Raw genomic sequence first — 13004 nt, 5'->3', positions numbered from 1 at the left:
ATAGCAAAAAGGTATGCATTAAGGAAAGAAACGTATATAATGAGTTAACGTTTCAGCGACATCGATTTGTGCCTCATTAGTCAATTTGGGTCATCAATGAAGTTGGTACTATTTTGTTTGCAATGTCTTCCTGATTTTTTTTTTTTTTTTTTTTTTTCTTCAAATACTTGTGGTCTGAAGGCACCTGACACTCACACAATACCAAATGCGTAGGGAACCCGACTCTAAAAGAAAAATCAGTGGTCGGCAGATTGTGTTTGACCTTTGACCTGTGACCCAGTTATATAGGTATTAAGAGATGGCAGAGCGAGCTAAATATTTCGGCCTTAAGTTGTTTAGAAGTTTAAAATATTTGCACAAAACGCAATATTGTAGACGACAAAACTTGTCTCAGGTATTGAAATGGTGTTGACTTGAATGTGACGAGTAAAACTAGCATTCTCCTACTTATCGAATTTATTAGTATTTGGTTGTCTTGAGTCGGTCAAAAATCAGGACATAATGATAAGAGAAGACTATTAAAAAGTAGAGAAGTTGGTGGTCGGGTGTTGGAACCCCCTCCCAGCTTTAAAACTTTATAAACTGTCACAAATAAACTCGTTTATTTTGCAACGGGAATGGAGGAAATAAAGGAAGAAATGTCACATATCAATATAACTCGTATTTAATTTAATTATAGAATTTTATGTTTATCCAATAAAATTATGGCTAAGCTTTTAAGTACTTACTCTACCTAGGGAGAAGAAAAAAAAAAGAAAAGAAATGTGGCATATGATCAATGTACGTCATACATGTATTTAATTTAATTATAGAATTTTATGTTTGTCCAATAAAATTATGGCTAAGCTTTTAAGTATTCCCTACCTAGTGGAAAAAAAAGAAATGTGGCATATGATCAATGTACGTCATACATGTATTTAATTTAATTATAGAATTTTATGTCTATCCAATAAAATTATGGCCAAGCTTTCAAGTACTTACCCTACCAAGGGGAAAAAAAAGAAATGTGGCATATGATCAATGTACGTCATACACGTATTTAATTTAAATATGGAATTTCATGTTTATCCACTAAAATTATGGCTTATCTTTTAAGTAATTCTCAGAATATAATAATAATGGTCAAATACAGTAAACTCAGTACTTATGAAAGCGAGTTGACAATGCACATGTAGTTAATCTTTAGATTAAAACGATCATTAGGTATTTTAATAAGCCCTTACCTGTTTAGATCTAACCCGCACACTATATGTCTTTAATTGACTAACAAGAAGCTGACAAAACTTCAAGGGGCACAAGCCGAAATGTATATTTGTGATGGTTTAAAAAGGGTGAAACAAGTGGTGGGGGAAAAGGGGATTATGTACTATTGTTCATTTTGCTGGGGGGCTGGGGCTAGGGTGGACTTTGTACCATGGGGTGGTGGTACATGGGATCTATCTGTATCAATATATAATGCTGACACAGTCATCACCCTTGACTATTAAATGATGCGTGGTGGTTCAGTTAGGTAATAGGAAATATAGTAGCAGTAGGACAGGTAGAAGAGTGATAATATGAAAGATTGTCATTTGGCAGTTTTGTCCCTTCATTTTCTGACCATTCCAGCTACCATGGCAGTGAAGAACCGAGTATACCCCAATCTGCTTAGCCCAGAGAATCACTCTGTATTACTTGTAAAGATTTTATTACAACAGGATATTTTGTTTTACTTTTATCTAAAGATAATTAATTTTATCAAGTAATATAAAGGACATAATATAGTTGTTTTTCTTTCTTAAAGTCAAACTATAACCCTGTGAATAGCCTCAACCATATTAGCCCTGTGAATAGCCTCAACCATATTAGCCATGTGAATAGCCTCAAACATATTAGCCCTGTGAATAGCCTCAACCATATTAGCCCTGTGAATAGCCTCAACCATATTATCCATGTGAATAGCCTCAAACATATTAACCCTGTGAATAGCCTCAAACATAAGAGCTATGTGAATAGTCTCAACCATAATAGCCATATTAATAGTCTCAACCATATTAACCATGTGAATAGTCTCAACCATATTAGCCATGTGAATAGTCTCAACCATAATAGCCATATCAATAGCCTTGACCTTATTAACTATGTGAATATCCTCAACCATAAGAGCCATATCAATAGCCTTGACCTTATTAACTATTTGAATAGTCTCAACCATATTAGCCATGTGAATAGCCTCAACCATATTAGCCATGTGAATAGTCTCAACCATAATAGCCATATAAATAGCCTTGACCTTATTAACTATGAATAGCCTCAACCATAACAGCCATATCAATAGCCTTGACCTTATTAACTATTTGAATATCCTGAACCATATTAGCCCTGTGAATTGCCTCAACCATAATAGCCCTGTGAATAGCCTCAACCATAATAGCCCTGTGAATAGCCTCATCTATAAGAGCCATGTCAATAGCCTCAACCATAATAGCCATGTCAATAGCCTTGACCCTATTAGCCATGTGAATAGCCTCAACCATAATAGCCATGTGAGTAGCCTCAACCTCAATACCCATGTAAATAGCCCCAACATCAGTAGCACTGTGAATAGCTTCAACTATAATAGCCATGTGAATAGCCTCAATCTCAATAGCCATGTCAATAGCCTCAACCTCAATAGCCATGTCAATAGCCTGAACCTTGTTAACCATGAGAATAGCATGAACCTTAAAAAATGCAGAAGTATTTTCTGATGTTTTCTTAAAAATATTTTATTTTCTCATACATGCAGACTATTTATTTTTCCTCAGCATCATTGCAAATTAAATTGAAGCTATCATAAAGGAAGAACAGTATGTTAATGATTTATTTTTGAAAGTATTAGATGACATACATGTACTGTAGATCAACACTCCTGTTTGGTGTTTCCTCATTAGTTTCATATTGCTAAGTAATGAGTTTAGTATCAGAGGAAATATTTTTACAGTGTAAATATATCCCATGAACAATTAAAACAACAACAAATTTGGTGAATTAATCTAATTATCACTGATTGTAATACATTGAATGCTTGTGCCAAATAAAATTTTATTCATTAAAAAAAATATATAATTTTTTTGTTGTATTTGTAAATGGTGGTTATTAGTTAATGTCATTAGTAGAAACTTGAACTACAAACGATTTACTTTTACATGTGATTAATTCACTGCAATGTTTTCTACTATCAGGACATTCGACATGGAATTGTGGGGATGGTTGGCAGGTATTCTTTACAGTTTTATTCTTGAATTATTTTTCAACTCACAGCTAAGGATGTAAGACCTGTAACAGTTGTTCAGATATTATCAATTTTGATATTTCTTGATGATGTCAGATTGTATAATTACCTGACAATTTCAATAATTGAAGCAAAGCACTTTGTTATGTAGTTTTATGTTTGAGGTGCATTTCTGTATCATCTATATAACATGCAGGTGTATGGAATTTATATCTCCTGAAATGCAAACATCCACCAGAGTGTGTAATGGGCATTGGAACAAAATCTGGTTGAATGTGTCAGCTACCATCAATTGGGACAGAAGTGTATTGACTTCTGCCATGTGAGACGGAAGTTTCTTTATGTGAACTCATTGAAGTAGCTTTTTGATAAAGTACCGTTAGAAAACAATCTTAGACTTTTTAATAGAATATGGTTTATTTTTAATACATTTTGATCTATATTTTAACAATTTTGTATTTTTTTTACTTGTATCATTTATTAAATATGGCTTTTAAGTATTTTTAAACTCATTATCTTGTATATTTTATATTGTGGGATGAAATGTTTTAATATTTTATGTTGTAGGACTAAATGTTTTTATATTATGTGTTGTAGGACTAAATGTTTTTATATTTTATGTTGTAGGACTAAATGTTTTTATATTTTATGATGTAGGACTAAATGTTTTTATATTTTATCTTGTGGGACTAAATGTTTTTATATTTTATCTTGTTGGACTGAATGTTTTTATATTTTATCTTGTAAGACTAAATGTATTTATATTTTATATTGTAGGACTAAATGTTTTTATATTTTATCTTGTTGGGCTAAATGTTTTTATATTTTATCTTGATGGGCTAAATGTCTTTATATTTTAGCTTGTAGGACTAAACGTTTCCATATATTTGGAAGAGTTAAGCTTCCTGAAAATGGTTTAACACCATTTCAACTTAACCTTTTTTAAAAATTAACTTTAATTGGTACTTTATAGCTATTTAGTAAAATATTATTAAATCACACACATGCACACACACACCTGAAAAAATCAATGTATTTGTTGGACCTGTCTAACAAATGAGCTCAAAGCTTCAAAATTACTGTTTGCTAATTGACCTGTTGGACATTGGACATAATGTGCCTGTAAATATCCCATAGATCTGTTTCATCTTTATGTTTTCCCATTTGTTTAAACACTCTTAAGCCATAAAACCAAGACTAAATAGGTCTCCTGGCTTATCCAAAAACCCTTTAATTGAATGATAATGATAACTCCAGGATCAGGACAAAATATGTGTAGTCATGGCTGATACTAGCAACAACAACTAACTTTTTTCAGGGAGCTGCAGAAAAAAACCTTCACCATCTGATTATATAGGAAATACTTGTCAGTTAGGTGTTATAGATTTTTGACATAGTAGGACTACTTTTGGAAATTAATGATTAATTTGTTTAAAAAGTAGGGTGGAATAAAATATGCTTGCTATGTTAAATTCTATTGTATTTTTTTTAAAGGAAATATTTTTGAAAATAAATAATTAGTTTGAGAGAAATTTAGCAAATCAAGAAAATAGGATACTAATAGTAACCTGGAACTAAAAATGACACATTTTCTGTTACATGTAATAATTAGGTATATCGATGTTTTCTTTGAAGGTTTTTGTATTAAAGTTCACAAGGTTAGGGCTGCAGTGCTGATCTTTTGGATAAAATGTCTCATAATTTCCTCCATTAGGATTTAAGAATTCCTCATGCACTGTACATACTGCTACAACTCTAAGCTTGTTCATCTAATTAACAGAAAAGAAAGCAAGAAGTTTTGTAAAAGCCAACAAATAATTTATTTCCTGGAATAAAAAATGTAAATTTAAAGAGAACTTCTGATATTATGAATTAAATCCCAAATAGTCCTATAAGTTCTATCACAAGTCCAAAAGTATAGAATATTCCAAATGAATTCTAGTGGTGTTCTGAATGAATTACAGTATTGAACATGCTGATGTGCCAATAGTCTCGAATATGCTAAATGTGCCAAGAATCTCTGTGTATCAAACTGATATAATCCAAAGTGTCCTTGAATGAATTTACAATAATCCCAATTTACGGGTTTAGTCCAAAAGTATTATTAATTAGCACTTTTTATTATTAATGAGCACATTGTAATTTTATTTAATAATTGAAATAAATAAATTGTTATGTATATCTATATCATGTTTATTATTTTTATAATAATAGTTTTAGTAAGAGTCATTTAATCAATGACATTTTTTAATTCTAAGATCCTATGAATGGGTTTTGTGCTGTTAGAATGAGTCTTGCATTATTTGTACTATTTAATTCATAATTGCAAGGTCAGTGTACAGAAGAGTTTGAAATAAACATGATGTGGTCCAAATAGGCCATGAGTGACATACATGGAGGTCATATTTCTGAAAAGGCTTCTGACCTGCTTTTTGATTAGCTGTTTTAAATCAACTGATTTGTTTACATTTTGAAATGCAGAGTAATTCCTAGACTGCTTGGCATAAGCTGTCTGACAATTAAAAGCATTATCTTTCTATATAACAGACAATAGACACAGAAATCATCATTTTTAAAGTTTGTCTGGACTTCAAGGAGTTGAGGAAATTTATTCATTTACAGTTGATAATTGGAATTACCATGTATAGAACATTCATTTTAAAGGAGATTTGGTTATCTATATAAAATCTATATTACATTATTGTGAGTTTATTCAGATGACATTTAGATATATAAGATAGTATTCAAAGACTATTAAATTACATGTATTTTGGATTTTGTGTGAATTTACTTCAAGACTTCTGGATTTAAAACAGTGATTTCTTCTGTACCATTGACACATTAGTACATTATTTTTGTGATTTTTGGAATACTTTGGGGATGTATTCTGATTACTTTGGATCTAATGGAATTGATAGAACTATTTAGGAAATAGGTATTCTGACCATACTGTAAAGTATTTTTTAATTCTATTGCTTATTTTAGGGAAATAAATTAATATAATGAATTTTACTAAACTTGGTGATTGTTGCTCATTTTTATTATGTAGTTTTAAACCCTTGGGTCATTACAAAATCCACAAATATTAACTGGAACACAACTAATACTGACTCTAAAGACTGATGTTGAAATAGGAATGAGTATGTTTACCTCTCCCTTATATAAAAACCTGAGTCACAGTATAAGGATTAGGATGAGGGTCAAAAGCCCATTTCTAGAGCATTCCAAGTTATCAACAAGATCAGGAATTTTCACGTTGAAAATTAAATTCAGATACAAATAAAATCTTTACCTCCACAAAAAATGATATTAATATATAATCTAAAATCATAGAGAAATATTAGCTATGTAATTTATTGTTTATAGCATCACAAAATTGTTGTCAGGTAGGCCCTAAATGCAATTACTGAACAAGGTCAGTCATGCAATATAGATATTCATTACATATAATCATGGAGAAAAGCCAACACACAATTCAAATTAAACATACATAATGATACATACTGAAGAAAAAAAAATGATGCACTGATATTTGCACATTTTTCAAGTTCATGAATTTAATAAAAAGAAATCACAATTTATATTTTATCTATAAAGTTAAAAATCGTGATACATGCATGTTCCCTTTTAACATACAGTGGCATTAAAATATATGTGTAACAATGGGGAGAGCCAGGGGTGCAGAAATCCATTGTCCATATCAGTATGTTAATGCATTTACTGTCATGTATAAATGTTAAGGCATTTGAAGTCATGTATAAATTGGTATGTTAAGGCATTTACCATCATTGTAATTCATTTACATTTCCAGAACTTAACAGGTGTCTCATTTTATATTATTTCAGAACTCCTCTCGTGAGAATAACCAAACTCAGTGATGAGACAGGTAAAAAAAATTAATTTTTCAGACTTTTTGAGGGACTTTGATTCTGTTCAGACTTTCTGAGGGACTTTGATTCTGTTCAGACTTTTTGAGGGACTTTGATTCTGTTCAGACTTTTTGAGGGACTTTGATTCTGTTCAGACTTTTTGAGGGACTTTGATTCTGTTTAGACATATTTTGCTTCCGATTACATATCTTAAAGTATAATACAGTAAAGATTATTTATGATATTTTAGATGGGGCTGGGAATTTAGAATGCTATAACCGAGAAACAATATATTCAAATTCATTTATTTTTCAAAATGTTTATTTGCTTGTCTATTTAGATGACATTGAACATGCATGTAATAAACAATTTATACTGGTATGATAACTGTCAGAATTTGTATGTAATGGTAATAAAATTAATGAAAAATAACCACAATATACATTTGTATAAATATGTGTTACCATGTAGAAAGGGATAAATCAGTAAGTTTTACTATCTGATGATTGTATCAATATACATACATCTGTATCAGCCAGTGACTCATAAAAATAACATTTATGTGAAACAAATTTGTTCAACAGCTTAAAGACTAGTAAATTATTCCTTCATTTATTTAGATGGAAAGAATGTCAGTAGTCATATGTTTTCTATTAAATTATTCCTTTATTTATTTAGATGGAAAGAATGTCAGTAGTCACATATTTTCTATTAAATTATTCCTTTATTTATTTAGATGGAAAGAATGTCAGTAGTCCTATGTTTTCTGTTAAATTATTCCTTTGTTTTTTTTAGGTGGAATGAATGTCAGTAGTCATATGTTTTCTATTAAATTATTCCTTTATTTATTTAGATGGAAAGAATGTCAGTAGTCAAATGTTTTCTATTAAATTATTCCTTTGTTTTTTTGATGGAAAGAATGTCAGTAATCAAATGTTTTCTATTAAATTATTCCTTTATTTATGTAGATGGAAAGATTGTCAGTAGTCATATGTTTTCTATTAAGTTATTCCTTTATTTATGTAGATGGAAAAATTGTCAGTAGTCATATGTTTTCTATTAAATTATTCCTTTATTTATGTAGATGGAAAGATTGTCAGTAGTCATATGTTTTCTATTAAATTATTCCTTTATTTATGTAGATGGAAAGATTGTCAGTAGTCATATGTTTTCTATTCAATTATTTCTTTATTTATTTTGATGGAAAGAATGTCAGTGTCATATGTTTTCTATTAAACTGACAATAGCTTACTCAGGTTACTTATGTGTTTCTGCAGAAATCTTTTTTTGATCAGACTTTCCTTTTTATCTAACCTCAAACAAAGGACAGCAGGTCTTTAATCAGAGTCAAAAGCCATCATGATCCTTGTATTACTTATAAAATAAACATACTGCATTTGGTAAACTCCAAATTACAACATGTGTAAATTAATTAAGTTAGTATTAATTCCATTACTCAGCCATGCATCATTTCACTGGTTGCAATGACTGCTGGAACAATTCCATTACTCAGCCATGCATCATTGCACTGGTTGCAATGATTTCTGGAACAATTCCAGTACCCAGCAGACTTGTTCTGGCTGGTTTCTATAATCCTTGGATAGAACATGTGCAAGTACCATTTTTTATATTTTAAAAAAATATGTTAATTTTCAAAAACATTGGATTTCAACTTTAAAACAGTATGTTTAGTCAATAGCCATATAAATTTCTTCTTGTCCAACAATAACAGACATGTTGGAGAATCAGTAGGTATAAGCCTGCCTGACTTACAGATCACTTTTAAGTCTACCAATGAACAACATTGTAAGGTATTGTAAGGATGCCATATTGTGCCTCACTTACAGATCACTTTTAAGTCCACCAATAAACAATATTGTAAGGTTTAGTAAGGATGCCATATTGTGCCTCACTTATAGATCACTTTTACATCCACCAATGAACAATATTGTAAGGTTTAGTAAGGATGCCATATTGTGCCTCACTTGCAGATCACATTTAAGGCCTTTGATGAACAACATTGTAAGGTTGAGTAAGGATGCCATATTGTGCCTCACTTACAGATCACTTTTAAGTCCACCAATGAACAACATTGTAAGGTTTAGTAAGGATGCCATATTGTGCCTCACTTGCAGATCACTTTTAAGTCCACCAATGAACAATATTGTAAGGTTTAGTAAGGATGCCATATTGTGCCTCACTTACAGATCACTTTTAAGTCTACCAACGAACAACATTATAAGGTTTAGTAAGGATGCCATATTGTGCCTCACTTACAGATCACTTTTAAGTCCACCAATTAACAACATTGTAAAGTTGAGTAAGGATGCTGTAATATGCAAATTGTCTTCAGATATTTGTAAAACTTACATTAATAGTGCCAAAATTTAGCAACAGGTCATATTGGTATTGGATCATAATAATGTTAGATCATCATTTCAATTACTATACTGATGTTTGGTATGTTGCAGGATGTGAAATATTGGCCAAGGCCGAGTTCTGCAATGGTGGAGGGTCGGTCAAGGATAGAGCAGCCTGTTATCTCATCAAAGATGCCCAGGAGAAAGGTAGATGATTTAGACATTTGAAGCATGATCTGGAATTTCCTGTTCTACTGAATGAAGGCATGTTTTGCTGATATTTAATACAGTCCTACCCACTTATATCAACATCACTTATGTCGACAAGCCGCCTATTTAGACTAAAAAGCAAAGTCGCATTCCCTTGGTCTACTATTACTACCAAAATTGTCATGCTTATGTCGACCTTGAGATAAAAATAAACGTACATGTCAACAGAAGTCCTTGGTCCCAGCTTAAACAAATCCTTTGTTTTCTAATCATTTATGTTGACAAGCTGCCAGTTCTGACCCATACTTTGTTCAACAGTTAGGTAATCTTGCCGACAGGCTTTAATTTTCCTGCCTAATCATTTATGTCGGCAAGCAGCCAGTTCCGACCTGTACTTTATTCAACAATTAGTTGATCTTGTCACCAGGCTTTAATGTCATGGTCGGATAAAAAAATCAAGCTTTTGTTTGGTCCTATAAAGTTGGCCTCTTGCGGCGACTTAAATAAAAGGAATGAAATCTGATTGATTCTTGCATCTTCCAAAGTGATCGGTGATTAAAACAAGTTTATTATGCTGTGACAGTTTCCTTTTTAACTTTATTTAGCATGTGTCAATGTATACAATATTATGCCTTCATTAATCATATCAGTCGCATATCTCTTGTTCGCTTTTATGTACTTTTCACGATGACTTCTGTAACTAAATACATATACTGTTTAAACCAACTTGTTGACAGGTTTTCATTTCTCCCTCAAATACATTCCCCAATCACATTAATGTTAGGGATATAAGCCTGCTACCTCTCGAATCCAGCCCTACTAAAAGACGAAAATTCGTCTTTTCAGTCTATCTCATATAGACCAAAGGGCAATAACTCTTGCCCCTTACCTCCCCTTGCCACCGCCAGATGTCACTAGTTTTTAAGCTTCGCTTGTATGGATAACACGTACATTATACCTCCAAACAATCCAAGCCATCTTAGCGTTAAATTGGACCATCCGAAGTTAAAATTTGGATTTATGGCGTCGGACAATCATTCTTCTACAGGTTGTATACATTATTTTAACAATTTTTTTCAAAATTGAGTGACTTTGTCACCCTTACGGATTTCGTCTACTGAAGACCATGTTACACACGCTATCACTGAACTCGTGTTGTCAATTAAGAGTAAACGCGACACTGACTAATTTCGCTTACTCCGTTAGTAATGGTTGTGGTATTAGCAAATTAATAACATGCTGAATTGCTAATTTGTGCTTTGTTTTCTTTTCTTGTGTCATTTTAGTAGAAATGTCAACCAAATGCATGAAATGCAAAAAGCTGAAAGCAAAAGAAGACAACCATGACTCTTGTATTGTATGTACTAAGTGTACATCATCTATACCATGCAGCATGTGTAATACTTGGACAGAGCAAACGTGGGCTGATGTAGCCCAGAAGGCAGCAAAAGGGAGGGACAGACGGAATAAGTCGAAGAAAGATAGCATTGATGTCCTCAGTATACATCCGAAGACAGCCTCCATTGCAAGCCTTGTGGGGGATGTTGGGGTCCCCCCCTCCACCTAAAGTTCATCGTTTGCAACCGTCAGCAACAGTAACATCAGCGGCAATGGAGGAAAATAATGTTGACAGGGTACAACAGTTCACCTTGGAACAGATGCGTTGTTTGGTCCAGGAAACGACGACGCAGCTATTGACATCAGGCCAGATATTACCCTTATTTCCCTCGCTTGCTTCCACAGCTTTTTCTGACTCTTTGGAGGAATGTTCCCCCAATGTTAGGCTGCCCAGTGGGCGTAAGTACCCCCGCATGTCTGAGCATGGCATTTGGGTCTGTAAGTCAGGACGCATGGGGTTTTTACCGGATCCATCAGATCCCTTTCAATATACAACCTCTACGTCACCAGCCGTCCAGCTGTCCCAGCATGGGGACCCTATTGCTAAAACGGTCCAACCAAATATGACTTATGGGGATTTTAGTGATAAATCCATCTGTCAAGCTGTACCGCTGGCAACATACCAATACTATGGCGGAGATTTTAGTGTGAAATCTGTCTGTCCAGCCAGGCCATTGGAGCAGCCGGTACCGGTGATAGCAGGACCGTCGCCAACATTCAGGTCGACCACAAGCCAGACAAACCAGCCGGCAGGGCCGTCTGTCCATATGTTCACGGCTTATCCACAAGGGAGAGTTAGTGACAGTGTTAAGGATGACGGAATCGCGTCATCTATGCCACCTGATATGCTCTATCCAGAAATGCAAGCTATTCCAGAACACGACTTGGCACACAGTGAGGGTGACGAAACTCCTGCATATCAGCCGTACACAGATCCAACCATGGAACGGACTGAGTTTGGCTTCAAGGCGGCAGTGGAAGAAATTTATAGGGTGTTGGCAACTTCAGAATGCCCTCCACCTCCTACCGCCACTCAAGACTACAAAGTTAAGGCGTCTGTAGATCTTGACGGGGAGGAAGAGACGCCATCCTTCCGGCTCCTTCCCCAGTCGGCCGAAATTAAGGAGATCAGTGATCGTTTATCAGGACGAATAGGTGATCTGGGGAATGCTAAGGCGTTCTTTTCAGAAAGCCAAGTACCAGCAATGTTCTTGGATCGCTGGTACAAAACTCATTCAGACGCCTTCAGTACGGATCTTCCGGCCCTGAACAAAAATATGGCAGCAGTTCACATGTCCGCTCCACTGTTTTACAAAGTGGACAAAAATGTGTTCCATGCCACGTCAAAGCTAGTCCGGAACGTAGTCGCTACATCTTCAATGTTGGACTTGGCTTCATTAGCCGTTTTCCGACTCGCAGAAAACCCACTAGAGTTATTAACAGGGCAGCTCACCATTCCATGGCTAATGCGTTGACTGCTTCTGCCAACTTAGACCTGATATGACGTGACATATGTCTGCGGTCCACGTCGCTCAAGCCCCATCATACTCTGGCTTTACGGATGACTCTGTTTGGGTCGCCTTTACTCTCTGGAGGAAAAATTGAAGAAGTTCGGAAGCAGGCAGTCCAGGAACTGCCTCTCCAACTCGCCGCCCAACCCTCGCAGGCGTTTAGAAAAAATCAGACCCGGCCACAGCGGAGGGATGATTGGCGGACCAGGGACAAGGGATCCTTACAATCAAATGTGCAGTATAGATCCCAACCCAATGCCAGGAGACAACAGTCTAATCAAGCTAGGAGGCAACCATACAGAGGCGGTAAGAAACAAAGTTTCACCGTCTTCAAGCCTCCTAACTCTAAAAATTGACATACCCTCTCCACCACCCATGCACAGCCTACCTGTGGGCGGCCGCC

The 13004-nt window shown here is 34.4% G+C and overlaps 1 protein-coding gene across 2 annotated transcripts in view; it reads left to right on the top strand.

Annotated features, from left to right (window-relative positions):
• LOC149805774 (uncharacterized) overlaps positions 1-13004 on the top strand; it is a 65056-nt gene continuing 52052 nt past the window's right edge. The window contains exons 1-4 of one of the 2 annotated variants that reach the window (XR_016419785.1): positions 1-394; positions 3204-3238; positions 7099-7139; positions 9594-9689. Coding sequence is in view for 1 of the 2 variants with exons in the window: in XM_089950460.1 (XP_089806586.1) it covers positions 299-394; positions 3204-3238; positions 7099-7139; positions 9594-9689 (268 nt within the window). In the remaining variant the exon portion in view is untranslated. The remainder of the gene's footprint in view (positions 395-3203; positions 3239-7098; positions 7140-9593; positions 9690-13004) is intronic. The other variant, XM_089950460.1, reaches the window with a different exon arrangement.

This window comes from Sinohyriopsis cumingii, chromosome 2 (assembly GCF_028554795.1).
Source record: "Sinohyriopsis cumingii isolate HCF-2022 chromosome 2, ASM2855479v2, whole genome shotgun sequence".
Classification (NCBI taxonomy): Eukaryota; Metazoa; Mollusca; class Bivalvia; order Unionida; family Unionidae; genus Sinohyriopsis; species Sinohyriopsis cumingii.
The sequence above is the reverse complement of the archived record's forward strand: the minus strand, read 5'-3'. Positions and strand labels throughout refer to the sequence as shown.